Source organism: Umbelopsis ramanniana (assembly GCF_025399195.1).
Source record: "Umbelopsis ramanniana AG unplaced genomic scaffold K450scaffold_69, whole genome shotgun sequence".
In the NCBI taxonomy this organism is placed as follows: Eukaryota; Fungi; Mucoromycota; class Umbelopsidomycetes; order Umbelopsidales; family Umbelopsidaceae; genus Umbelopsis; species Umbelopsis ramanniana.
The window spans coordinates 39,268-66,655 of NW_026252155.1; the positions used below are offsets into that span (position 1 = coordinate 39,268).

General features: G+C 44.6%; 10 protein-coding genes across 10 annotated transcripts; 6 read left to right on the plus strand and 4 right to left on the minus strand.

The window, feature by feature from the left end:
- Positions 1-80: 80 nt before the first annotated feature.
- Positions 81-4,644, plus strand: K450DRAFT_202219 (uncharacterized protein; the record flags this gene model as incomplete). Its single annotated transcript, XM_051584684.1, has 13 exons — positions 81-236; positions 307-391; positions 457-660; positions 728-807; positions 1,148-2,243; positions 2,348-2,432; positions 2,498-2,544; positions 2,640-2,647; positions 2,713-3,049; positions 3,112-3,211; positions 3,276-3,431; positions 3,503-4,030; positions 4,098-4,644. The coding sequence occupies 13 exons, from the start codon at positions 81-83 to the stop codon at positions 4,642-4,644; spliced, it is 3,429 nt and encodes a 1,142-aa protein (XP_051441190.1).
- Positions 4,645-4,756: 112 nt separating this feature from the next.
- On the plus strand, positions 4,757-10,289 carry K450DRAFT_274948 (uncharacterized protein; the record flags this gene model as incomplete). The annotated part of the gene is made up of 4 exons (XM_051593150.1): positions 4,757-5,131; positions 5,195-5,263; positions 5,332-5,517; positions 5,595-10,289. 4 exons carry the CDS (start codon positions 4,757-4,759, stop codon positions 10,287-10,289), a joined length of 5,325 nt encoding a protein of 1,774 aa, XP_051441191.1.
- Positions 10,290-11,014: 725 nt separating this feature from the next.
- K450DRAFT_258040 (uncharacterized protein) lies at positions 11,015-12,443 on the minus strand. The gene is made up of 4 exons (XM_051591766.1): positions 12,210-12,443; positions 11,772-12,136; positions 11,440-11,679; positions 11,015-11,369 (listed from the first exon to the last, which is right to left on the minus strand). The coding sequence occupies exons 2-4, from the start codon at positions 12,074-12,076 to the stop codon at positions 11,306-11,308; spliced, it is 609 nt and encodes a 202-aa protein (XP_051441192.1). The 5' UTR covers positions 12,077-12,136; positions 12,210-12,443; the 3' UTR covers positions 11,015-11,305.
- Positions 12,444-13,199: 756 nt separating this feature from the next.
- Positions 13,200-15,798, minus strand: K450DRAFT_258045 (uncharacterized protein). Its single transcript, XM_051591767.1, has 4 exons — positions 15,467-15,798; positions 14,730-15,331; positions 13,789-14,652; positions 13,200-13,692 (listed from the first exon to the last, which is right to left on the minus strand). The coding sequence occupies exons 1-4, from the start codon at positions 15,674-15,676 to the stop codon at positions 13,254-13,256; spliced, it is 2,115 nt and encodes a 704-aa protein (XP_051441193.1). The 5' UTR covers positions 15,677-15,798; the 3' UTR covers positions 13,200-13,253.
- Positions 15,799-17,001: 1,203 nt separating this feature from the next.
- Positions 17,002-18,418, minus strand: K450DRAFT_214591 (uncharacterized protein). The gene has a single exon (XM_051584831.1). It carries the CDS (start codon positions 18,127-18,129, stop codon positions 17,185-17,187), a length of 945 nt encoding a protein of 314 aa, XP_051441194.1. The 5' UTR covers positions 18,130-18,418; the 3' UTR covers positions 17,002-17,184.
- A 396-nt stretch (positions 18,419-18,814) lies between these two features.
- On the plus strand, positions 18,815-20,676 carry K450DRAFT_258054 (uncharacterized protein). The gene is made up of 5 exons (XM_051591768.1): positions 18,815-19,470; positions 19,554-19,788; positions 19,847-19,943; positions 20,010-20,163; positions 20,228-20,676. The coding sequence occupies exons 1-5, from the start codon at positions 19,047-19,049 to the stop codon at positions 20,587-20,589; spliced, it is 1,272 nt and encodes a 423-aa protein (XP_051441195.1). The 5' UTR covers positions 18,815-19,046; the 3' UTR covers positions 20,590-20,676.
- K450DRAFT_258057 (uncharacterized protein) lies at positions 20,655-23,088 on the plus strand. The gene is made up of 2 exons (XM_051591769.1): positions 20,655-21,402; positions 21,505-23,088. The coding sequence occupies exons 1-2, from the start codon at positions 20,728-20,730 to the stop codon at positions 22,855-22,857; spliced, it is 2,028 nt and encodes a 675-aa protein (XP_051441196.1). The 5' UTR covers positions 20,655-20,727; the 3' UTR covers positions 22,858-23,088.
- Positions 23,089-23,155: 67 nt separating this feature from the next.
- K450DRAFT_179668 (uncharacterized protein) lies at positions 23,156-24,098 on the plus strand (the record flags this gene model as incomplete). The annotated part of the gene is made up of 5 exons (XM_051584316.1): positions 23,156-23,222; positions 23,298-23,382; positions 23,475-23,533; positions 23,602-23,867; positions 23,931-24,098. The coding sequence occupies 5 exons, from the start codon at positions 23,156-23,158 to the stop codon at positions 24,096-24,098; spliced, it is 645 nt and encodes a 214-aa protein (XP_051441197.1).
- K450DRAFT_258059 (uncharacterized protein) lies at positions 23,875-25,588 on the plus strand. Its single transcript, XM_051591770.1, has one exon. It carries the CDS (start codon positions 24,252-24,254, stop codon positions 25,425-25,427), a length of 1,176 nt encoding a protein of 391 aa, XP_051441198.1. The 5' UTR covers positions 23,875-24,251; the 3' UTR covers positions 25,428-25,588.
- A 50-nt stretch (positions 25,589-25,638) lies between these two features.
- On the minus strand, positions 25,639-27,388 carry K450DRAFT_302928 (uncharacterized protein). The gene is made up of 3 exons (XM_051593785.1): positions 27,125-27,388; positions 26,365-27,054; positions 25,639-26,292 (listed from the first exon to the last, which is right to left on the minus strand). The coding sequence occupies exons 1-3, from the start codon at positions 27,159-27,161 to the stop codon at positions 25,976-25,978; spliced, it is 1,044 nt and encodes a 347-aa protein (XP_051441199.1). The 5' UTR covers positions 27,162-27,388; the 3' UTR covers positions 25,639-25,975.

The following is a 27,388-nucleotide window of genomic DNA, read 5'->3' on the forward strand; positions in this document are numbered from 1 at the left end:
TACGACCGTGCGCAGAATTGCAGTCACACTTCACGACAGTAACGCGTTGCAAGGTTCAGAAGTAACCAATTTTTTTTAAAATGGATATCCCAAAAATTCAAACCGACAGCAAAGAAGACATACACTTTCTCATAAGTCAACTTCAAAATGCTGCGAACGATGCTACTGCACAGCATTTCGCTACCGATCCTGCAGATGAAACTACCCAGAGCCAAGTACAGAAGCTAATGGGTGAAGTAAGCATCGGTCTCGTTCTCATGCATTCCCCCCAATCACCATTCCCGAGGTTAACCGTCTTCTTTTCAGTGGGTTCAAGAGATATTTGAACTGGCGAGTAGTAGTATCGAGATCAATGGGCAAGATTACCACGAAGCACTTCAGAACCAGGATGGTAGGTGAATTCCATACCAGATAAACTATTCCTCTAGAGGGGCTTATCGACCAATATCTCCTTAGAAATTGAGCCTGTAGATGAATCGTTAAAGCTTCGAGCAGAAAGCGCAGAGAAAACAGCAAAAGAATTAGAAGAGAGAGTGATTCGAAAACGAAGCAATATACCAGCCCAGATCACACCGCTAATGCAAGATGCTATACGGCGGCAGTCAACGTTGGCGGATCGAATAGTGTTTGAAGACGGGCAGGAGATGCACAATGATATGGGTAGGTTTCTTTATGTACAAGTGGACATGGATGTTGATTTTTGGTGGACTAAAACAACAACGTGTAGATCTGCAAATCCCCACCAACCTGTTGGAAATATCACATGCGTATGAGGTCGGTGTTCAGCAGCTGGCTAAATTGAAGCAGGTAAGTGAAGAAAAAATGATAAAACGAGAGGAACAGTGCTTAATTATATTCTGTCGTTAGCGGCTTCCATCAAGTATTAGCAAATTAGAGAGAGCGCAGACGGTGATAGAGGATGTAATGAAAGAGCGCAGCACCTCCGCATAAGCAATTGGTGCAACCTAGGGAAATCGAGAAATTCCCTGCCCATAGTCAATATAATAGTGTGTCCGAAAAAGCTCCCATCGCATTTCTCATCTTTGTGAAATTACTTCCTTTCCTTTACCCGATCCTTGTATAAAATATTATGGCCAAAGGTTCTAATCCTCTGACCTCTAAATCCAACTCCTCGCTTGGTTCTCAGGGCAAAAAGGCGACCACCGGATGGAAGAACATTCAAATAAAACCCGGTGGTGCCCTTAAATCACCCAAGTCGAAGCCAGCCAATAATACCCCTTTGAGTCCCCAGCAAGCTGTGCAGACTACTTCTACTGCCCAAGTAGGAGACAAAAGTTTGGTCATTCCCATTGCTCCTGTCTCTTCACCCCCTGAGGAAAAACCCAAGCCTCGAGAGCTTTCTTTCGTTCTGAGTGCTTTACGAGATTCCATCAATGAACAAGAGGAAAAAGAACGCCAAAAGAAGCTAGGTAAAGTGACTGAAGCGTACGAAGACGATGAAGAAGACGATGATGATGAGATACCTACTTTCCCGACTCCCCCTATACCATCACTTGACGAAACTCAGTTTATTGTACAAGAAGAAAAAACTCAATCTGAAACAAAACCGGAGAACGTCGCCACCAATGATTTGTCTGAGAAGTCAAAATCTGAATCTGAAGAAGCAAAGGAACAAAAGGTAGTCGAAAATGGACATAAGGAAGAGGTGGAGAAGATCGAGCTGGCTGCACCTAAATCAGAGTCTCCCAAAGAGGTTAGCCAGCCATCAACGGAGCCTTCTCAGGGATCAGATGTACCTGTTCCCGAGCAAGTCAAAGAGGGTAATGAGACAGTTGCACCACTGTCTATCAAGACAGAATCAAGCACCGTTGAGGTTAGCGAACCCAGCTCGCCTGTACCAGATCCACTACCAGAAACGCCCAACAATGGCGAATCCAATGATGCTATAGCCTCGCCAGAAGAAGAGAAGCCAGCAAATCCTCTTCCTACAACAGCTGCTTCTGTTATCCCAGCATCATCGGCTGCTGCTTATGATAATGTTATGTCAGGACCTGTAGATAAGGATGACGAAGAAGTTGTAGAGGAACACAATATGGCGGAATACATGAGTCCTCCTACTCCAGGTGCTGAACCATCGTATGCTGACCAACAATTCCGTCGTGAAATGGAGGATGATGCCATGGAAAGCGAAGGTTCTAGCAGCACTACCTTTTCTATGCCACCCATTGATTTGAAGGCTGTAAAGCCAAACTTTTTGACCCCACGTGAACAAGAAGAATATGGTAAAGACACCGTCAGCATTTTTTTTTGCTTTTTTCTTAAAAAAAAAAAAAAGCCTACTTTATAGCCACCGATAAGTAACATCTCTTTCACTACCGACCTTTAGATTCGGATATGCTGAAGGCAATGGGGTTGTTCTTCAACAACAAATTCATGAAGGCAAAAGCTTTGTTCGAAAGCAAAGCTAACGAGTAAGTAAAAACACTTATTGTCGTCATCAAGTAATAGTTTACTCATGATGTATTTCACCTTTTAGGGATCCTTTATATGCACTCGGATTGGGATCAATGGCTTTTATTAAAGGTAAGTTTAAAGAGCAGCAGGGCAAGGTATCGCGGATGATTTAATGTAGATATAACTGAGACTGACCATGTGCCTTGTACGACTGACTTTTATAGCCATTATGGTAAGATATCATGGATTCTGTTTGCGATTGGGTCCAGAGAAATACTAATGCGATGCCGTTTCTAGACATTCAATGAAACTGATATGAAGGTTGCAATGGATACCCTGCATCAAGCTGCAAAGTTTGCAAATGCACAGATTGAAGTGGCACAAGCCAGAAAGCCTCTGAAGGATACCGTAACGCACTATTTTTCCAATATCATGGGCGGTAATACCACTGGATTGCCCACAAACACTCCTCCCTTGAAGAAAGAGGAGAAGCACAATCAGCAAAATTTCATGTCTAACGGAGCGTTGCGTGCTCATGTCATCAAAGCAGAATGCTGCTTGTTGATTTCCATCTTGCAGCTTTGCCAAGAGAGTCTTGTAGGCTATTTGAAAGTCGGTCTAAATCTCAGAACAGGTAAATAGCGATGAAAGGACAAGCATATTTATTTGCTCTTGACTGACGATTGCGGTATATAGCTTATAACAGCTATAGTTTGGTGTGGCAAGAATACAAGAAGATGGGACAATCCTTCAACGAGCATATGGATAGAGACACTATATCTGCCATTCAATTTGGGTAGGTTTGATTATTGACAGACAGCGTTTCCAGATGAAAGTACTCATTACGACTCGATCTCTAGTATTGGATCCGTCCATCTACTTTTGTCGTCTCTACCGCCAAAGATCCTCAAGCTAGTATCGGCTTTTGGCTGGAGAGCTGACAAACATCTCGGATTTGCCCTGTTGAAACTCTGTCTGGAAGGCAGAAGAATTAGATCCCCTTTGGCATCTATGATGTAAGCAGCTTCCACTCATCCACTCGCCGTTGCATGTTCGCAGCTCATAACAAATTATACTTGCTTAACAGGCTATTGACCTACTACTGCGTTTTGACCTCATTTGCTCCGCAAATATTGGCATCTGAGTTGACCCAACCTGCTATTGAATGCTTGCTAGATGCTCAACAAAACTATCCCAACTCTGCCTTCTTCCTCTATTTTGCTGGCCGAGTATCAAGATTGGCAAAGAACATACCTTTGTCGACACAATCATTCATTTATGCTAGTGAAATCAGTGTGGGTGAATGGGCCGAAGTGGAAGTTCGACATCTATCAGAATACGAATCTGGCTTTAACTATGCTATGGAGCTGGACTGGCAATCGGCAGGAGAGATTTTTGAGACACTTTATGAAGAGAACTACTGGTCTCCTGCATTCTGCAAATACTTTTCGGCATGTTGCTTGGATCTATTGGGTCAGAGAACTGACGCTATTTTGGCATTTGCTGAAGTCAGTAAGCTCTCCAACAAAAAGAACACTTCTGCTGAGCAATATGTTCTTCGGAAGATTGAGCAATTCCAACTGTCTGGATATCAAGATATGGACTTTTCCATCCCGTAAGTATACTTTAGTGAGAAGAGAGCAAAGTTGCGGTTTGATTAACCAGTGAATTGACCAAATCAGAGCCCTGGAAATCCTTTTGATCTGGAATTGCTTCCCCAATATGTCTCCTGAAAACCTAGAGCAATGCCTTGGTGCTGTGGACAGCGCATTGAGTCGTATCTACGAACGAGAAAAGCAAGAGTATGATCTTCGCATGCGTGAATTAGCTCCCAGCCAAACACCGCCAAATTACTTTGACCAACGCGGAGTATTGCTACTCATCAAGGCCTCTCTTCAAAACTGCTTGGGTCGCTTCCGTGAGTCTATCGTGCATCTCAACTGGATTTTGGATCACAAAGAAATGATCAAGCAAGATACCTGGGTCGTTCCATATGCTTACTGGGAGGCTGGCATCACCACTTGGGGACTTGGCCAAACGCAAAAAAGCCGTAAACTATGGGAGACGGGATTGACCTACAGCAAATTTGAGTTTGAGTATCGTCTCGCTGTGCGAATCAACCTTGCTCTAAGCCAATGTGATGAAATGGGTATTCTCCACGTAGAGCCTCCAAAGATCACTAGAGGTCTCAGTACTGGAGGCAGAAAGCGCATGTCCATTCAGCGATAAATGTCTCATAAAAACTCCTTGCACCCAGAAAATTTCCCCCCCCCAATATCAAGTTAATAAACCAAACGTATATAACCTTTTTGCTTTGTACATTTGCTCCCATTGGTTACGTATGGCACCGGCACGAGCAGCTTCGCCTGTCGCCAGTGCAATAAAAGCACATAAACCTCAACCACCTTTACAGCCTCAGCCATCAAAAGTTCTAACGCTTTGGGTTCACGAAAATACCTCCACATTCGCCAATCATGATTGTGTAGTGAATCCCGAATTCCTACCTAACATACGCCCACGGCAAGTTCTTCGCCTGACCTTGTCAAAAAGTTCTCAACAGCAGCAACAATTAGCATCCGGATCGCCTGCGCAGACTCAGCACCAAAAACAGCAGCAGCAAACTCAAGCACAGACGGAGCGTAGCCCGTCTTTAACGGAGCCTATCATAGTGCAAGTCGCTGAAGTAGATAAATCACAGATAGAAAAGAAGTTACAGGTTGGTATCAAAACAATATGCTTACATTTTTGATTTAACCGACTGAACGCGGCCATACTTTAGATATCATTGCATAAAGATTTGGCCGACAAGCTCATATGGCGTTCGCGCTTGGAAGTGGTTGTGGAACCAGTAAGTCTGCTCTGTCCTTCTTTGGTGCGGTATTCGATTATGTTTACTAAGACAAGTTTAAATTATAGATTGACACAGCCCCAGTAATGTTACGACACATCGAGTTGGCATTCAGCGATCAATATATCGGAAGAAGTGATATGTGGAGATTGCAGCAGAGCCTTCGGGGAACATGCGTTTATTCTGAAAAGAAGATACTTTATGCTGGGTTAATCAAGGCTACGGTAAAGCGCTTGTTTTCAAAGGATGGAATGGTAAGCGTACTCTGAAAGACATCTATATCAGCCTTTTCTCAGCGCACTTAACGAACGAGCCGTATTCATGTACCTAGGTTACATCTGGTTATGTTGATTCATCGACAAGAGCAATATTCCGATCAGGTTCAGCGAAATTTTTCCTCTTTATTCAAATGTCGAAAGAGATGTGGGATTTCGATGAGGACGGAGAACTCTATTTTGAAAAGGTTGTGAACAACTTCTTACCCGACTTGTTCAACCGTTGGAGTTCAATTTCTACCAACCATGTGGTTTCAATTGTTCTATTCTCTCGAGTATTCTATAGTGCAACTGATGATGTAGGCGACGACCCGTCCGTCAACGTAGCCGAAGATGGTCGCTTATACAAGGACTTTTACAAAGTCATTGCCGATTGGGAAACCACTGAAAACTGGATGTCGTATATTGGCCCACTCAAGCGGGAGCAATTATCATTTCAAAGAGACATCTTGCTTCGAAAAATTGGAGGAAAGACTGTGGTTTGTGGCGAAGTCTCGTTGGCATACGAAGGAAACGTCCTGGAAGCCATCAACTTGGCATTAAATCCATTTGATCGACACTACATTGATCGTGATTTGCTCAGAAGTGGTTTATCTATTATCATGATTACTCCTGGAGCTGGCAAATTTTCCACAAGCAAAAAGCTTCTTCGATTGACAAACGAAAGAATGACAGATAACGGTATTGCCATGGACCTTGTCTGTCTTTCTCAAGTACCACTTCACGTCACTCCGCTATTTGTTTTCAAATCATCACCTCCTCCTCCGCCGCCGCCGCCTGAAGATGCAAGCAATGGAAAAGACGGAACTCAAGCATCCACCAAGCCAGCCAAAGTACCTAATGTGTCACCTGGAATGCATCCACCAACCAACGGGGTTGTGACTAAGCAAAAAACCATTGCACTGCAAGATCCACTGTACTATGAAGACACAGACAAGGAGCGAAGCAATCATTATGCTGTGCCACACTGGGTTGACTGCAGCTTCTTTCAACATAGCACCGGCCGTTTTGTAAAGGCGGAAAAGTTTACATCTCGATGTAAAATGTACGAGATTCAAATGATGGGTATCATGGAGCATGACATGGCCAACATATCTATTCCTTTGATTGAAAGTGAAAATGAAAAGCCGCAAAGCGAACCAGACGATGAACCCAGTGGCGAGCGATTCGTAAACGCTGCTGCCGCCAATGCAATTAGCAATTTGAGCTCTTCACTGCAGAAAACTTTGCCTCTTCCCAGAGTGGATGAGCATACCGTCAATTCTGGTTCCGTAAAGGCTGAAAACTATTTTCCTCGATCCGGACCCATCGTTGACCCTACTCCTGTTCCGTTGGAACATAAAGATTCAGAGCCTACAGACACAAATATACCTAACGAAGCCAACCAGGAAATTGATTTTGATGTGTACGATAGCCTTGCCTTCAGACAAACGGGGCGACCTAGGTTTGCTCGACAACTGACGACATCGAGCGTCTCAAAGGTTCCTATTGGCCAACCTCTTTCTGGAGCAAGATCGGATTCTATGCCTCCTCACTCTAGCTCTTTCGATATAGACCAGACCACACATCACATTGTTGACCCTCGTATTTTAACGCTTGGTGCGGGAGGTTCACGAGAGATGGCAAGAGCGAGTACCATAGGAGTATTACCAGATGACAGTAATTTCGATTACAACAAGACTTGGAATCATGCCGAGAATAAGAAGGTGACCTCGATTCTTTCAACATCCCATCAAGGATCCACTCACATTTCATTTGATAATCCAAATAAGAAGGATAACGAAAGTGGCATCCGGGCAATGGACGTGTTCCGAGCGTCTCCCAAGGACGACACGATGATTCGATCTGGATTCCCTCGATCTGACTACAGGCGCAGCGCGGCTGCCCTTCAGATGACAAATGCTGCGCAATCCTCATCGTTCGACAAACTACCTGTGGACGATGATGAGCCTTTCACCAAAGGCCGCAGCACTGTGGAGCCAGTTCCCATTAAGAATGGACTGTATGCCACGTCAAGATCGTCAACTGAACGACGCAAAAGCTTGACCCATCAAAGTGGACACTCACCTAGAACTGGGGTATTGTCGACTAGTGTCACGTCCATGAATCGAAACTCTGGAAACAGTGATTTAACCAAAACCAATGCAATTAACGCTACCACCACTTCAGGCAATCGACCTTCTCCTCGTACATGGACGAGAAGCAGCTACAACAAACAGTCTATAGAAGTGAACCCTTGTAATCCAAAAGAGATGGGGACCATCTTCACGTCTCATTTGCGGCGATGGCAGCATGCAGTTCCTAAATTTGATCACAATAATTCTGGCCCTGCCGTCCATTGGAGATCGCTCGTCACACCGGCATGTCTTCCGCTTACAACTGATTACTTCCCACCACCTGAAGAACTCGAAAACATGTATGATCATTACATGTACACTGTTTCCGCCAGCGAAGATGTCAATTTGTATCAGGCTGGCGATCGATCTATGCCAGAATACAAGAAGACAGAAAATTTGTTGAATGAAATGATCAGTCAACGATTGGCACAAGGGTTCCAAATCATTGTTGAAGGAGCTGCCAACATGCCTGTGCAAAAGCAGATGCCTATAAAAGGATTTGTTGCCAGCAATGCCGACCCCACGGCTTCGTCTGCATCCTTCATAACAAAGGACAACAAGGACATGCCCAACGTATCGATTTCGGGTAGCACGTTAGCGGGACTGGTTAAAACCAATGTCAATGGGCCGCTCGTGAACGACAACCAAACGAAGAATGCAGTGAGCAAGTCCAACGTTTCTTATCTTTCAATGGGCCATCAAGTTCACAAGTTGACGTTTGATTCATCTGGCCAAAACGTGGAAGTACGACGTTATGTGCGACAGATTAAATATGCTACGGACAAGACGATCTATCATTGCGCCATTTGGCCCAAACATATCAATGGCTATGGCCAGAAGACCGTCACCTTCAACTACCCTAACTTAGTGTATGCTTGGAACTACTTGGATCACTTGGTAGCTGGCTACCAAGAAGAACTCACCGATAACCTGAGGTTCTGGCGATCACGATTCATTGTTGTTCCTATGGAGAGGCTTCCAGCGAATCATAATATCATTGGTGGCGCAAATGATGTATTGGATGATGAAGAGAAACGTCTAGCCTTGTTTGATACATGGTGGCAAAGTTTACGAAAGGCCAAGTCTCTCACGCCATCGGAACGAGAAGACATGCAAAAGGGAGCCAAGAAGGAGATTGGGAATGAATTTAGCCTATGCTTGACGACCATGGACCCTAGCGCATACATTGCCAAAGAAGCAGAAAAGGCATTAAAACCCATTGATGTTAGGGGAGTAACACCGACGATCAGTAGTCCAAATTTGAACAAAGAGTCCAAGTCCAAGGCCATTGCCGATGCTATGCGTGATCCAGTGTATGGATTAAGGATATATGATCGACGATGGCACTTCACGATGTTCCGCAATGCCTTTGTCGGAAGTGAATTTGTTGACTGGTTGATCAGGACGTTCCCTGATATCGATAGCCGCGAGGACGCTGAAAAGTTTGGCAATTCATTGATGAATCGAAAGCCACCGTTGTTTGTATCGTCTTCCAATCGACATGGATTCTTGGATGGTCACTATTTCTATCGCTTACAAGGAACGTTCGCTATGGCTCAAAACAACGCTTGGTACACCAAAACGTCGCCGCTCAAAATCAATACCACCGCTGACATGTCAGACTCTAGCAGTGGTGATTTTGACCATCACACCGCCAATAAAACCAAGCTCGAGTTCGATATGTCACGATTTATTATCATTGATGCCGATACAAATCAACGTACCGATCGACGTGAAACGGCTATTCTTCATTATGATACACTCCACAACCCAGAAAACTGTTACCACTTTCAGCTCAATTGGCTTGGTTGTACATCTCAACTGATTCAAGATTTGCTTCATACTTGGAGTCGGCAAGCCGAACGCTGTGGGCTCAAATTAGTGGAAGGATCTGTGGAACAGGCGTTTGAGGATTCTGAAAATGAAAATCCTTTCCAAACCCCGGTGCCAATCCGATTGGCAGTCCAACCCCCACCGATTGATTTATTACAAAGCAGAGTGAAAGTGCCTGATCAATTTTATGAGATTGCCCTGGTTCGCCACCTTGGATTTGTACTGGATGTTGAAGCAGATTCCAAGTTTGATAAGGCTGAAAAGGGTGGAGTGGAGGTCAAATACTCCTACATAAAAACCCCATATCCCTATGATCAATACATACATCGATCGGGGGTCGCCTTTGTTCAGATCCGTCCTAGAGGTGACGGTTTCTACTGGGTAAACAATCGACTCTTCACCAATCATACTACCACGCTGCTTTCCCGCGTCAAGAGAGAACGAGAGTTCAGCGCAACCACCGGTCACCAGTGGAGCAACGCGAATGCCAACTCAACCTCTGCCATGACCCACCCCGATACACTGTTGCGAAGTTTCCAAGACTTCTGCGATGACCCTGTAAAGCTTAACGAGTTTTGGGAATCCACTACGCGGAACCTTATTGTCAAAAACGGTCTTGGCTGGGTGTATGAGAACGCTGGCCAAGTTGATACCATCGCGGATGGAGTTGATTCTGATACCGCCACGCTGGAACCCTCCACACCGACTGTGCTGGGCAAAACCATGACGAATGAAAGCGTCAATAGCAACAACTCGTATTTTGTGGAGTCACCGGCCTCCAAAGGTCCTGACACAGACTAGCATAGAGTAGTGTGAAATCCATCCTCAATGTATATTACACATCCGCTTTGGAGGGCTTTTTTCCAATCCATACTCAGAGGAATTTGGTCCTTCTACCCACCTTTGTTTGTCTGACATTGTATTTAAATTTTAATGAAAACAGTTAATTGGTAGACAAAGTGATAGCCAAGGCAAAGGAAGGACATTGATTTGATTGACTGGATCTGGACTAAACGGACGTTTCCGCACTTTTGGCAGGCGAGCCAATGCGGACTTGCGACCGCTGCACATTGCGATGCTGACAAGCGGAGTAAAAAGACAGTGATACCACCAGCATTTAGTTGCACTAGACTCAACCTTAAAATATCACCCAAAATACACATAACCGATGGATTTTTTAAAAAAAGGGTTTTTGCTTTTGATTCTGAAAAGAGAGGGAATAGACCTTCAATCATAACATGAACCAAAAGCTCATATGGATGCGAATTAGAAAAAGTAGAGGGGAAAAAAAAAAAGTCAAAGGAAAAGATGTGAGAGAAAAAAAAAAGGCTCTCAACAAAGATAAGGAAAAAAAAAAAGGGAAAAAGAAAGATGGGGTTGGATGAGATATCTTTCGCTTACATGGAGTCCGGAGACAGGGGTATATACTTAAGAGCAAGTGAGGGATCAGCTCAACAGTTGTATGTCATGGAACACGCCAATGACTTTTTTTCATAGCTAGCAAAGCCGTCTATGAAAAAACACCAGTGGTGGGCTCGGTAAAGTGAAAGGATGGGGTGGGGTGGCCGAGTGTGTTAACCGTAAACGGGTAACGTCTATAAAGGAATGGGAATTTAACAGGGTAGCTTTGAACAAAACGCAAAGGTAGAAGAACGAATATTAAGCAGTGTCTTAAGAACGAAACGAATATCAAAAAAGGGAGGTAAAGGAGCTGGTCTATGGGAAAATGGAATATAAAAAAGTGGAGGGTATGAGTAAGGGATATGATGGGAAACAAGGTTGCTTCTCTGGGTGGATGGCAGTTAGGTAGAACCTTTCTACATTTGACTCATGGAATACATATTCTCCATAGCCTGCTTTTGTAGAGCATTTTCCTGGAATCTAACGTGGGTAAGATGTGAGTGAGTGGGTGGGTAAAAAAAAAAACTAAGCATACAAAGAACACACTTACTTTCTAAGCTGTTCGTTCTCAGCAACTAGCCTTTCAAGTTCACTCAAAATGGTCATTTGAGTGTTCTTCAAGTGCTGAATATGCTGTACGGTACGATGCAACAAAGCCACCTTGGACATCTTCTTATTGAAGCAGCTAGGTAGCTCGCTACGCAGCTCATCAAAACCGTCCTTGATTTGAGCACGACGCTTTTGTTCAGACTGAATATGAATCTGTCTACGAATTTCTGCGGTACTCAACCTGGAAAAGTACGGAAAGCCGCCGGACAGTGAGTTTTAAAAAAAAGGAAAAGGGCTATGGCCATGAAGGGGGGAGGAAAAAACAAAACTTACTCGTTCGTATCTTCGTCATCGCTCATGACATCCATGTCATCGGGGGCTCTAGAACCAGTTCTGCGTCGTCTTTTCTTGTTGGACACGCCAGTAGATTGCTCGTACGCTTCCTTGGAATACTGCAGAAATTCGGGATAAAAGGCATCAGGAAGAGAGGATGCCTTGGCGGTGATTTCATTGAGTGCGTGCTGGGCGCGTGTGGAGACAACAGCGGTAGGAGGAGTAGAAGGGGCGATGGAGGAAGCAGTCGATTCGGGGCTTCCTGGTTGCGGATCATGTAACATGGCTTGCGGAACGGTGTTCATGTATTGAAACGCGGCGGCTGATAGACAGGAGTGAGCTAAGACGCATTGAAAGAAGAGAATCTAGTATCAAACAAACTTACGATCATAAGTAAGGGTGTCTTGCAATTCCATTTTGGTAGTGCCAGGATCATACTGAGAAGGGATAGAGTAGGAAGGTTGCAGAGGGTAGTCGGAAGGTGCAAGCTTGTTCATGGTGAGGGTGGATAGTGAGTGTATGGATAATGAATGGAAGGGGAAAGGTAAGGAAAGAGAATGCGATTGAGAAGAAGAAGAAGAAGAAGATTTTATTGAGATAGGTTCTTATTTGTTGCAAATGCAGTGCAACTTGTATGCAGCGCAAAAAAAAAGGAGGGGGAGAACATGACGGGGGATAAACCTTTATACTCTCGCTCTTCCCAACTTACACCCGCCAACCTCTTTTCTCTTTCACTCGCTAAACACATCTACACTACCGTATATCGGGTATAGATTGGAATCCTACTATAGTTCATCTCATTCCGTTGGGAATAGAGAGAGAAAATCAGATGGGATGCTGTATTGGAGATAGGAGTTGGAAAAGTGACATAAAGTCAGGTCAGACCAGGCAGGAAAAAGACGGACACAAGTTGCTTTTTTACCTTTCATCCATCACTATGTTTGTGTATCTGGGTTGACCTTATGTCATGGCGCACCACCGCCAGACGTCTTGTCGAATAACAGTGGGGTGCTTTTTAAAACAAACTATGTCACGGACCTACTACACCAGCTTGCAAAGACGTGCGCTGCATGTATCCAATACAGCAGAGATCCACAGACATCGCTGGCCGCTAAACGGAGAGATATCTTCAATAGCTTTGACCCAATCTGGCAAAACCGGAGCTTGTCACTTATGCTTGCATGTCACCGACAAGTGTAACCTCCACTTTCTTGTGGCACTTCCCATACACCATCCAATTTCCCATCTCGCTCGCACAATTTTTTTTTTTTTTTTTAACTTTGGTTTTTATGAAATATTACATTGTCTATACCAGATTGAAAGCATCAAACAGGAGGAGCAGAGGGAGGGGTGGATGCAAAAGGATCAGAAATGAAAAGGAAAACTACAGAAAATACATAAGATTGTACGATACGTTTAGTTTTTGCAAAATAAGAAAGTTAAGAGAGTAATCTAAAAAGTATATGGGAAAAAAAATATAATCTATGACCAGACATCTTCTTGATATCTGCCCTTGCTTCGAAGCGATTTGACATATTGTTCAGCTTGGTCAGCGTCCTTACCACCATAGGTTTGAGCAAATTCAATGAAGGAAGATTGGACATCCTTGGCCATATGTTTGGCATCACCGCAAACGTAAATGTAGGCGCCTTGTTTATCAATCAAATCCCACACTTGTTGGGCATTTTCGCGTAATCGATGCTGCACATACACTTTCTCCGCACCTTCACGGGAAAATGCTGTGATGATACGGGATTCACCACCCAGGGTTTCAAAAAGGCCAGGCCATTCGTCTCGATACAAAAAGTCTTCATCAGATCGACGGCAACCGTAGAACAATAGAGTGGTTCCAACTGGCTTTCCGTGACCTTTTTGGAATGCTCGCTCGTGGACAAACCCACGGAAAGGAGCAACTCCGGTACTGTAAAATGAAAAATAACCATATAATGGTTAGAGAACAATGGGATACGTCGAAAAGCACGAATAGAGCTCCTTAAAAAGGTGAATTTTGACTTACCCTGGCCCAACCATGATGACAGGAACGGAAGGATTGCGAGGAAGCTTAAAGTTAGATTTGCGGACATGGATCGGAACCCTGGGCACATCGTCTGTAAAGTAGGCATCACGGGGTCCTTTAACATGGTATTCAGGATGATAGACACCCTTGTCGGAGTCCTTGTAAGTAGCTTGATGGAGGGCCCACAAGTAGTTGGTACCGACACCCCAAACTGTTCGATCAGGGGTGGTAGTGGGATTATAGGACAAGGTGACAGCGGTGGCACTAATCACACTAGGGCTTTCCATGGCAGAAGATGAGATAGAATAGTATCTTGGCTGCAATCGAGAAATGCCCTCCACGATATAATCAAAGGGAATGGATGAGAATGCTCCAGTTTGGCCATCCGCTAATTGGAGAACCTCAGCTAAATTTCGGCATGCATCAGCAACAACGTGCTTGTATTCTTCCTTATCTTTGGACAAGCGTTCAAGGAAAGCCTTGCCTTGCTCGGATGGAGCAAATTGCGCAAGACCGGCAAGCAATGGTCGGGTTGGTGCAACATTGATATCCAAATAATGGCGGAAGATAGATCGGTAGCTACTGGGGACAGGGAAAGGATACTTCTTGGAAGCAGTATCATCAAGAGCCTTCACCATCACGATAGTGTCAAGCTTATCTGCCATACCCAAAACACCTGCAAGTCGCTGGACCTCAACTTCGGAATTGGTTGGCCAAATAGCAACGTGATCTCCAGTCAAATACTTGAATCCAGATTCAGAAATATCGATATCTACATGCAGACAATGTCTATCCGAGTTGCTAAACAGATCGTGCATAGTAACCTTTGCAGGATATGGCTTTTTGGCATCAAAGTGGCGTTGGCTGTCATGGACATAACAAAAATGCGATGAGTAACGGCAGAACATCATTAATAAATGCCAAGACAGGAAAATGCTTACTTCTTATCGCCAAGCTCGCCATGATAAACAGATTCTTCATCAACAGTTTCCAATTCTTCAACGCTAAACACAGCCGTTCGCTCCTTGTCGACATTGGATTCGTCCACTCCAAGAGCTTCACAAAAAGCAGGCCACATATTTTCTTGCCAAGCAAGGAAATCTTCTTCCAAGCTGCCATCATCGTCACCTTCGCCACGCTCGCCAATACGGGTAGCTCCCAAGGCAGTCAGTTTCTGATCAACTTGGCGAGCAACAGCGTTGTAATGTTCGTAGGTCTTGTTACCGAGACCAAACACAACGTAACGAAGGTTTTTCAAGGGCTTTTCGTCTTCGTCTCCTTCAGAAAAGACAACATCATCGCCGGTCAAATGATCCCAGAATTCTACAGCATTATCCGTAGGCTCTCCTTCACCGTAGGTAGCCAAGACAAAGAAAGCAAGGCAATCCTCAGGCAAAGTATCCAGGTAGGTCAAATCGTAATCCTCGATATCGGCGGTCATAGCACTGATGCCATAATTCTGTGAGCATTCTTTAGCCATACGAGCGGCATAGTCTTCGGCAGTACCAGTTTGAGATCCGTAAAAGAAGATGACTCTTCGGCCCTGATTTCCATAGGGGAGCAAAAAAGGTGTTAGATCTCCTTCCACTACATAGCCCATCTCGCATTTATCTCAGATGAAGCCCATCTAGTACAACCATCGGTACATCAGGAACATCATTTGCGTGTCATCACATACCTGGTCTTGCATCACCTTGACGAAGTTGCGTTCCTTGCGCTTGATAGGGGGTGCGGTCTTAGTGGCCGTACTGGCCGCAGATTTGCTGTCGGAGGCTCCGCTGAAGCGACCGAACAATTGCTTCCTGGCAAACCATGCTACGGTGCCCAAACCAATGGTTCCTAGGAAGACGATGTCTAGAGTGTCCAGCATTGGTGAAGGATTGGTCATGTTCTATACAATGGGGTGAATGAAAGACAAAGACTTTAATAACCAAAAGCGGACGTCTCAGGGCTTTTGTACAGAAAAAAACCTGACTCCCAAAAGTTTTTGGTATCATATCAAAATTGACTGACAACACACCAGCCAATCAGACTTACCAATCGATTCCAAAATGATGTAGAGCTTTGAGGATGGCTCCAACGAACAAACAAAGCTTTTGCGTGGTTAAAGAGCATCGTCGATTATTTCTTTGAATGTTTGCTTGCTTATTTATTGTTCGGTCACGCATGTCTAAGCCTATAAATCACATGCTAAAATGGTACCTCAACATTACGAGTGGGGTGTGCCTTTGGACTAAAGACTGGTGCAACATATCTACGTTCTCTGACGTAATAACAGCTCCATCGGTAAGTACTTGCTGCAAAGCAGTGTGTGTTAGAGTTAGAAAGTCCTGTCGATTGCCCTAGAGCATGGCAGTTTGTACACAGCTACATAAATTTTTTTTTTCTGTACTTTACGTACAGGACACTATATATTAAAAGTAAGAGTGCTTTATATTTTTATTCATTCATTGTAGTTTTCATCCATGGCTGTTTTTCATTGGAGCTACTTTTTAAAGCTGACCCTTCCAGACTTCGCAATGTAAGTGGACCGTGGCACAAATTTGAAAATTGTTGCTCTTGCTGTTATAGAATTCCCAACTGCACAAGAGGCTAGCAGATAAAGATTATAGTGCAGAGGATATGCGTCGGCGCATACGGCCGGCATACCATGGCACACGCCCAAAAGCGACTCATGCATTATCGACCATGATTCTCCTAAAATGACTGCTGTTCATAAACGGAACAAGGCATCGCGTGATCCATGTTTCGAGAACAATAGCTTTGCTTGACATGTTGGGCCGTGTCAAAAGGTTGAACTTTGACGTTTTAATTTTTAGGTTTTCTGTCGAAATTCATCTCAGCTTACAGCAGGTACAATATGTAGCTTGCCGGCGTTCTCATTCCAACGATCGAGAAAGCATCTGCAAAATTGACAGCATGTCTTGAATTCTGCATTCCATTCCTTTCGCATTATTCAACTAAGCTACTAGATGGTACCATACCAGCATTGAGCACGATGTTTGAATACTGTTCTGATATCAATGACAGTGTCTGGTTTCTTTCTTCCTACGTCTTTCTGGTCTCCGACCATCGCCAGTATGACGTTCAAAATACTTTTTAGGCTCACACTCATCCATTGAAATCTGGCCTGATTATCTTCCAAACGACCGGCAGACTTTCCCATCCGATAAAAAGTGACATTTCACTTACTTAAAAAGCATCCCTTCACATCAGAACGATATTCTGCTTGTTATATGGAATGATCCAAATTGGTGTATATTTGAGAAAACAGGAAGAAATACAATAGCAAAAATGTAGAAAATGCACAGGGGGAGAAAATTGTACAGTCAATGCATGACATGGAAGGGAGTGTCGTTTTGTCAAATTATTGGTGAATAGTAGGTAACCAAGTTTTTACTGGGCACCGGCTTCCTTTTGCAATTGTTGTTCAATGATCCAAGCGGGTTGGAGACCTTCAGCAACACGCTGAGAATCCTTCTTGTTGAGACGTTGAAGAGGGTTACGAAGGGGACCACCATAGCCCAAAACTTCGTCCATACCTCCCTTAACACCAGACAAACCGTACCAGCGGTTCAAAGCGTCATCAGGCTTGACCAACTTCTTTTGCAAAGCGGAAGCTTCCTCTAATTTACCTTGGTCCCAAAGTTGTTGGAGCTTGACGATAGCTCTAGGAGAAATGTTGCCCAAACCGGGAACACAGCCAACAGCACCGACAGTCAAAGCGGGCAAAAGGAAATCGCATGATCCAGCCAACAAGGTGAACTCATCAGCACTGGTGTGCTCAGCCAAGTAACCGACCTTACCAATGTTACCGTCAGTACCCTTAACACCAGCAATGTTGGGGTGGTGGGACAACTCAGTCAAGGTGGCAACATCGACATCAACACCTTGGCAGACACCAGGGTAGTTGTAGATGATAACGGGCAAAGGAGACTCATCACCAACACGAGTGAAGAAAGCAGTGATGGATTCCTTGTTGACACGGTTGAGGTAGTAAGAAGGAGGCAAAACCATGACATAGTCAGCACCGGCCTTGGCAGCATCCTTGCAGAGCTTGACAGTACCACGGGCAGAAGGAGCACCAGCACCAGCGATAATCTTGATGGAAGGATCAGACTTGGACAAGAACTTCTTACCAGCCTCAATCAAGGTGATACGTTCTTCGTCAGACAAGTGGATAGCTTCACCAGTGGATCCCTGGAAGATAATACCAGCAATTCCAGTGTTAGACAGGAAGCTCAAATGCTTTTCCAGGGTTTCCAAATCCAACTCTTCGTTATCCTTGAAGAAGGTAGGGATAGGGACGTAGACACCTTTACCGAGAATTTGAGGAGACATAGTGTATTTGGTTGTAGAGAGGGAAGAAAATTGACAAGAGCTGAAACTTTTGAGTTTGGCAGGGCCTTTTTATTCCCTTTTGTGCGGAAGTAGGCCAAACCCAAAAATGTCCGGGATAATCTCCTAACCAGACAATTCCCCGCCCTATGAGCCAACGGCTCACTGCTCGAACCTAAGGGACCAGTTGAGTTTATATATTGCAGCGTTATAATAAAATACAGAACAAAGAGAGGTTCAGACAAAAGACGACTGCTCTTTTATTTCAGACACCACTACCTCTCCATCTTCCCTTCCATCCAAAATGTCTTTCTAGTCAAACAATCCCTTAGGTGTCCCATTTCCCCGCACTCCGGGCCACTTTGTCAAACAATGTGCTGGTATATGGCACATTATCCAGATTTGGTTTATTTGCTTGTTTGAGGCCCACTGCTTTGAAAAACAACCCGGCACTTTCAATTGTCCTGTGTACTACTGACTTCTTGTTTATAAACATGATCGCTACGTGCGAACATCGACCAAAACTTTCCGCCAAACATTATGTCTTAGTACAGTGGCCTACTTCTAGGTGGGAAAGCCTGGCTGGGTTTATGGCTTAAGACTTGACAATATTTAAGAGCGGATTGGTTCAATACTCCATTCAATGACCGCCACAGCGATTGTCCGTGTGACTCTTTGACGGATATTTGGTAAAACCTCCAACTTCGTCGTAGCTGGTGCAACAAAGAAAATTACAATAAACCGGATTATTATAAAGAGGTATGGAATTTGTCCGGTTGGAATATGACTTAGGGAAGGTCAGAGATCAAACGACACTTAGTCGCTAGCTTCGGCCGCCGTGACTGTTGTTTTGCCAAGTGGCGGGGGGCACATTTGGCAGGCAGGACTGGAAAAAAAATGAAAGGCTGAATGAATCGACCATGAGCTTTAAAAAGAGATCCACAGCCAATGCTCCAAAAATACCAGCTGGATCTCGCATCAGTGCTTATAATGGACAGCTGCTCATTTCTACTGGCGTCCCGTCTCTGGACGATATCCTTGGTGGCGGTTTACCAGTTGGTACAGTGTTGCTGATTCAGGAAGATCAACACACGTCGTACGCACAGCTTCTGTTGAGTTATTTCCTGGCACAAGGTGTTGCCTGTGGACATCACTGTGCGATTGCCTCAATGGACGAAACACCGCAACAGATTTTGGACAACTTACCCTGGTTAGCTGAGCAATCCACCTCCAGCGAGCAAGAGTCCAAGTCGTCAAAGCAGGAAAGCGAGGATGATAAGATGAGCATAGCGTGGCGTTATCAATCCTTGAAGCGATTTGATACAGGTGTACCTGCGCGTAGTGGTGAGTTAGCCATGCCAGGATCGCATTGGCCAGCAAAATGCATCGCATGAATCCTAATATTTTTTTTCTTTTCATTGTATTAGTTCCCGCACCTATACCGCAAACATCCAAGCAAGCCGCAGGAGCAGGTCTCCCGGAAATCAACTTCTGTGACACTTTTGATTTGACCACTAAGATCAAACCAGAAGCTCTTCAGAGCGCAAAGACAACACTGATCAATCCTCCTACTTGCTTCGATGATCAATATAATGGCGATCGGGATGATTATGAAATTTTAATGGAAGAACTGCAGAGTGTAATTGTAGATGGCGGTTTTAGGTAAGCGTAGTCTGGGTGAACATTTTTGTCATTTAGCCTCTGGCTAATATCGCCCAAGCTCCATGGTGCCAGTGCCGCAAGGTACAGAACGCAACGCATTGCGGATAGGTATTCAGTCACTGGCCTCACCGAACTGGCAGTGCAAAAATCCACAGGTATTTTGAATATGGCATGACAAAATATCTTATCGTTGATGGCAATAGCTCATGCTGGTCATTTAGGACATACTGAAGGTACTACATGCGTTGAGAGGACTTCTTCGATTTTCATTTGGAGCGGCTGTCATTACTGTACCGACGTATCTTTATGATGCTGCGTTTCAAAGGCGGCTACAGCATATGTGTGACGCAGTAGTAGAGATTGAATCATTTGCTGGTAGGCTACGCTCTAATTTTTTTTTTTTTCACCGATGTCTTCCATGCTAATACTTGATATGCAGGCTCACTTAAGCACTCATCAGCATCCTATGCGCAAACATATCACGGATTCTTTCATGTACACAAAGTACCTGTTTTGAACTCTCTTTTGCCGTCCAGCACCAAGCTCTCCGTCTTATCTGGGGACGGCAGCAATAACTTAGGATTCAAGCTCAGACGCAAGCGATTTGCTATTGAGACGTTTCATCTTCCGCCTGAAGGAGGTGTGTCAACTAGACGAACTGAACCCAAAGAGGAGGCTAGTAAAAAAGAAGATCAATCGAAAGGACGACTGGTATCTTCTTTAGCTTCCATGTCATTAGATAGAACGCCTAAGGTGGGATGTGGATCAACGCCTTCACGTAAAGACCCGTTAGATTTCTAGACGTGTGGCAAAAAACACAAACATCCATTCTAAATATAAACTCAAAAACCCCATTCAAGAAAAAAAAAACTGTGAGCCCTGCCTGTCGTTATTTTTTCTTCTCGGTACAGCTTTTGTTGTAGGCAGTCCTCATTACTCATGCCTTCCTACAAACCATTGAACGTCTCTGATCCTTCATATGGCCCGTCTACAAGAATGCGGCCGAACAGACGGACCATAATGTGTTTGTGCATCTTGACCCTCATCTTGTTGCTCATCTTGAGTGCAAAGATGACACCATCGGACAAAGATGAATACTTGACTACCGTACCTCCTAAAGAAGCTGAAGTTCATGAACCTGTTGTCTCCAAACCAGATGATATGGCTGATATACCAGAGTCAGAGGATATAGACGAAAACGAGACCGATCAAATGGACGACGAAATAACCCCACCGCTTCCTCCCTCACCACCGAAGACCTACCCTTCACCTCATTCTGATAGCCATACCAAGGTCCCTACCGTGGAGGATGATCTGGAGGAAACCGTGATCAACACCTCCAACCACTACCAAATGCTCGTTGTCATCGCTACTCCAGCAAACTTACTGTCACGACGTAGCTTGATTCGTCAAAAGTACTTTGGTATCCACAACAACCTTTTGCCTTGCATGACGGCCAACAGTGACATTTACTACCGGTTCTGGGTTTATGGTGGAACGGAAAACTTGAGTGGCGATGAACATCGACGCTATGAAGCCGAGAGGATGGAGTATGGAGATATTGTGGATATGCCGGATGTGGAATCGTTTGACGAAAGCGCTATCGTTGACTGGGTAAGTTAGCTTTGCACAGCCTTTTAGGAGTTTTTATTTTTGTGGACATCCTCGGCCATCGTTCCCCTTTTTCTAACACAAAACAAAAACTTTCCATTTTAGGCCGAAATCGATCTTGGTCGCAAAGGCATCTCGTATGATTACATGGTTATGCAAGACGGTAACACCTTTGTTCACCTTCAAAATGTCAAGCGTGAACTTTTGGACGGTGTCATTGGCGAAGGAACTAATTCGCCTACAACTGTATCCTCCGAGATGCCCTATAACCTTGTCTGGGGTACGTTCGGGGGTGGCTCCGTTGATAAACATGCTGTCATTGTCGGCACTTCTGCTGCAAAGAGCGCGCTTCTCAACAGTAAACAGTATGAGCAATCGGATCTTCCATTGTTCAGTCGAATGTTCAAGTACTTTTCAGCACCCGGTAGTCTCGACGGTGAAGCTAGCCCTATTGGCCCAGAATTCATTCAAGAGGATGGGGAGGGTAACAACAACCGCATGAACGTTTGGGAGAACAATATCGAATCTGTACACGATCAAGATCTGATTATTACCGAGGTGTACCAAGATTCTGATTTTGAGGAAATTGCACGATGGACCTCGCTTAAGCCTTTGCCTGCCTGTTATCCGGCCAAATCATCTTCCAACGCCACCCCCGAATCTTCTGAAGCTATTGATGATGACGAGGATGGTGAACAAGACATCGACCCAGACATGGAAGAAGAGACAACGTTGACTGAAGAAGTCACCCCTGCTGTCTCCATCGCTGTCATTACCTCTTCTTATATTTATCCCGATGATTGTATGCTTCCCAGTGCTCGTCTCTCTGCCGAAAACAAACGTCAATACGCCCTTAAGCATGGCTACTCCTTTGTTGCTCGATCAGCTGAATTTGCTCAACAAGCTGTCCGTGGAGACCGTAAAGCGGTTTGGGGCAAGATTGATGTTATTGAGAAAGTGTTGCCAAAGTACGACTGGATCTTCTGGCTCGACATGGATGCTGTCATCATGAATCAGGACAACAAGATTGAGAGTTTGCTGGCTAAATTCGAAAGCAACTATGAAGGAGGCAAGGCTGCTTTCGATAAGGACATTGACTTTATTGTGGCCAAACCTCACGGTGACCCTATGATCAACGCTGGTGTCTTCTTGTTCCGAAATACCCCATGGAGTATGAAGTATTTACGTAAAGTGCAGGAATCCACTGAATATTACCAATTCCACCCCAGCTACGAACAAATGGCTATGTGGAAGTTAATGCAAGAGCCAGAGTTCAAGGCTCGATCCCTTTTGCTTGACGATGATAACCACACCTTCAACACTTTCCCCAACCGGTACCATGCTGGCGATTTCGTCGTCCATTATGCTCCTGACAAGTGCCCTAATGAGGCTGTTCTTGCTGGTTTGGATGCCGCTAGAAGAATAGAAAATGGAGAGGTTTTACAGAAGTTGGAGTAAAATCATCGTAGTTTTTTTTTCCCCCTCACTTTTTCTTTTGTTCAAGCTTTGCTTTGCTTTTTTTATTTGATTCCTCCAACCTTTTGCATGTCATCATCCATTATAAGTCATATAGTACGCGATTGCTACTCATGTTTTTGATTTCCTATTGTTATTGTTTGATGGATTTGGAAAGTGTATGATCGGATCACCGGTCAAGCCAAGGCGAGGCGAGGCGAAGCGAGATCACTAAAAATTTTAGGCACTGCCTCGTGTCCGCCACTTGCTCCATTTTTTCATTCCAGCCAAGTCAGCGATCATGATCCCAACACCCGATCTATCCCACTTGAACAGTAAAGATTTCAGAAACATATACGAGCCTGCAGGTATGGTTCACCGCACCTCGGTCCTGTTTTCACTTTCTACATTGCTAACCTCGCTCTCATGTTATCCAACCACAGAGGATACGTTCTTGCTGCTCGACGCTTTAGAACAAGATCAGGATGAATTGCGCGCACTTCACCCCAGCATATGTCTTGAATTAGGGTGTGTGTTGGCTTCTCATGATGTATTTCATATTCATGATTAACTTTCGAATACTGACCGTTGGCAATACTTTCTTTTATTTCTTTTGACAGGTCTGGAAGCGGATGTGTGACGACATTTTTGGGCTCATTGCTAAAGCCAAGTCTAGCATGTAGGTTTGGCCGGCTTTGTATACATGTGTATGTGCCAATATTGACGTATTTATGGGCCTGCTTATAGATATGGTGACGACGGACATCAATCCGCATGCAGCTGTAGCGACCGTGGCGACAGGCAAGAAAAACGGAATTTCAATAGATACTGTAGAAACTTCCCTTGTTCAAGGCCTACTCCCTCGAATGCGTCACTCTATAGATGTATTATGCTTTAATCCCCCTTACGCCGTTACACCTTCATCTGAAATTGCTGGTAATGGAATTGAGGTGTCTTGGGCCGGCGGTATTGATGGACGCGAAGTCATTGATGCCACGCTCCCATTTGTTAAGGTTCGTTCGTTATTCACGCGATACACTTTTTTCTTTTCGCATTATCTCATACTTCATCTGTAGGAATTGCTGAGTGAGAAGGGCATATTTTATTTACTGCTTGTCAGCGATAATAAGCCTGATGAGGTGGTCAGTTTGTTGCAAGTGGAAGGTTTCAACGCGCACATATGTCTCCAACGCTTGGCCGGTCGAGAAAAGCAATTGATTGTCAAAGTAACGCGGCGAACTTGAGATGACTGTACACTAGAAGACACTGTAATTTTTGCATACCAACACGTAACTAGCATCCAAACATCACATGAAGTGACAATTGGTCGCACTTTTCTTTTTTTCTTATTTGGGACAGTGCTGAGCTCTTTTCTCTCTTCAACGTTAAGTTTCCCTATGGTATTACACAGATACCTAACTATTTTGGCTGCAACAGCACTGGTGTCTGCTATTTCTCTGGATGATGCGGTTTCTAAACTACACTTGGCACTAGGTGACACCATCGGTAAAGAATACCACCATGCCCACTTGATCGACGACATTCCTCGTGTTGACGACATCAAGCATTGGACATTGTCAGTGACAAACAAGGCTCTGAACGAGAATCACCAAGAATTCAGCGCAAACAGCTTGAAGGACTCTCACACGTTGACGGGTCTTGCTCAACTCTTCCGCACTGCGCCGCCTGCTAACACCGACGACAGCTTTAGTGCCAAGTCACAAGACGACGTTCTTTGGACGAAGAAATGCAAAGAGAAAGGTGCACTTGCGATTCTCGACTCGGTTTATGATGCTTCTCTGAAGGTAGAGGATTTTAACTCTAGTGGTGTTTTTTACGCTCACTATACGCCTACGCCTGCACGTAAGAACCTTTTTCAACCTATCACGCAAGCTGCCGTTTATGGATCGTCTATCGTGGCAAGCTCTGCTCACTCCGCCGGCGTGTCAAACACTTGGTTACCAGTATGCGATACTGATCCAGCCTACGTGAACGCTGCTGATCGGCTCATCTTTTTCAACACCTTGGCGGCCGGTCTCCAAGCTCTATCGCCTGACTTGTACAATGCATACACCAATGCAGATGAGGAAGCCAAAGGCAAAGTCATCGATTATGTATCTCGGCTCTCCATCCAACTTCATATGCTTCAGTCCATTGCCAAAGCAGCTCACCTTGATCCGACCGACGATGCGGTTAAGACCATGATCTATTTATGTACCCTCGGAGATGAAGCAACCACCACTCTGTCTCAGACAGCCAAACAAATCGGCGAAGCGGTCGGTAGCAAACTACCCAACGTTATCCCTCGAAAAGTACTAGATAGTATTAATCGCAAGGTGGCGAATGAACTGATTGAACGAAGCGTCAAGGAAGAAAACGGCAAGGTCGTCAAGCTTGGCCAAAAAATCCCAGGTTTTCGCAATATTTTTGATTTTGTCGTAGATGCCTCAAGCACGTGGAGCATCGGCAAAGTCGCTAAAATCGCATTCTGCCCACTCCCTGGTGGCAACAACCCATTGCCTATCGAAAAGCCATTGCAAGTCAAGAGTGAACAGACGAAGCAAGAGCTATGAGCCCTCCAGTACTGACATTGTGTATATATTATCTTAACTTGTCCCATCATTTAGCAACCACCTTTTTGCATTTGCCAATGACGCCTCCGCATATCAATACAGTATGATATAATCGTTTCCCTTGCCCCACAATAAACTAAATGTTTAATTGACAACAAACCTTGACTGTCTCAATGTTACGCTGAAAGGACAGCACGTGGAGCATCCATGGTTACAGTGGAGGAAATTTGGCATCATTTTATTCAAGTGCATACTGTCTTTTTCAAATTGTACGTTAATTCCAAAAAAACAAAACCATGACTCCCTCGACATCAACAAGAACGGAAAAAAGGCTATTTACTGAAAACAAGTTCTTTGACTCTGGGTCAGGAACGCTCCGAAGGTGGATTTACAAAAAGTTACTGTCATTTTTCAGGGCGGGGAAAACGTGTGTGTGCGTTGTGTGTATCAAACGAGAAAATAAAAAGAGAACGAAAAAAAAAAGTTACGTCAAAGGAATTGAATATAAAGGGCAAGGTGTCCTTGGCTAGCAAAGGAGCCCGGTTTATCTATGTGACTTGGTGAGGATTATGTTGATACGAGGGTCCACCCGTGCCACCAAACATGTTCATGGGAGCGCTGTTTTGAACATTTTGCCGCAGAAGCATGCCTGGAGCAGCACGGAGTTGCTCTAAGCCAATGACGCCATTGGCCTGAGCAACGGTGCAATCTTTATGTGCGAGAAGCAACGTCTTAAGATTGATGATTTCTTCTCGAAGGGATGTAGCTTGAGTTTGCAGCTTTTCATTATCACTGGATAAATATTCGACTTTGTTTTGCAATTCAGCCAACCATTGCTTCTTACGTTGTCTACATTTGAGAGCGGCTAAAGAAATGCAAGAGTTTTAGTTAGGAAGGGGTTTTCATTTACATCACTTCAATGAATAAAATGGCTAACCTTGTCGGTTCCTCTCAAGGAAGTTTTTTCGCTTTTCAGTGTCATCCCCTCCACCATCAGTGCGTCTGGAGGAGGACGACGCTCGTCTATTGGATCGTCTTGAGTGTAGATCATCGGCGCTGCTTTCAGGGCTAGTGGTGACACGGTATCGGCTGGGCGGTGAATGGCTTGATTGAGGACCCATATCATCGATTTCGGATTTGACAACAGGCACAACTTGACCAAGGCTGTTGCGTCGCATCACTTCCTGCTGAGCAGCTGATAAAAGATACAGATTATTGGGTTGCATAGCTTCATAATTTTGCATTGAGGGTTGGTTCATAGTGTCGAGGACTCCGCTGTTATGTCCCATTTGAGGCGGAAGTAGGCTGGAACCATATGACGTTCGGCTATCATTATTCTGCGGCGGAGGCCGTGGTCCACCTAGCATACTAGGTGAAAGCTCGCCCGATCGTAACGTTTCCCAAAGAGGGTTGTTACGCGCATTGGCGCCATCACTTGGAGAGTCAATGGCAGCCACCGGCGGTAGCACATTGGGCTTTCGAGATGCACTTGCTACTTTGTCATTGAAATTAAAACTTTGTTCAAAGGGGTTGGGTTCTAATTCAAATTTGCTAGACGAAGAATGTTGCTGAAGGAACGGCGGTGGTGAACTTCGTTGAGTATTGTTGCGTGGTTGGCTGCTTTGTACTACGATAAGGCAAAGTGATTTAGTGGTCGATGATTTTATTATCTTCAATCCATGTAAGCGATTAATTACCTTTGCTTTGTTGCTTTTGCTTACTGGATCCTCCCATAATGTTCAGGTTCGGTTCAATGGGGTGTTGGGAAGAAGCTGATAGTGGTTGATTGGGGAAGGTTTGAGGGGAATACGATGGCTATCTGAGAGAATCAATGGGGAAGAAGTGGAAAAGGATAGAAAATGACTGCGATAGAACGCTTTAGTAAGAAAAAAATATCAGAAACAGAAACGAAATGAAATGTAAAGAAGACGGGAGAAACCAGTGCAAAAATTATCTGAACA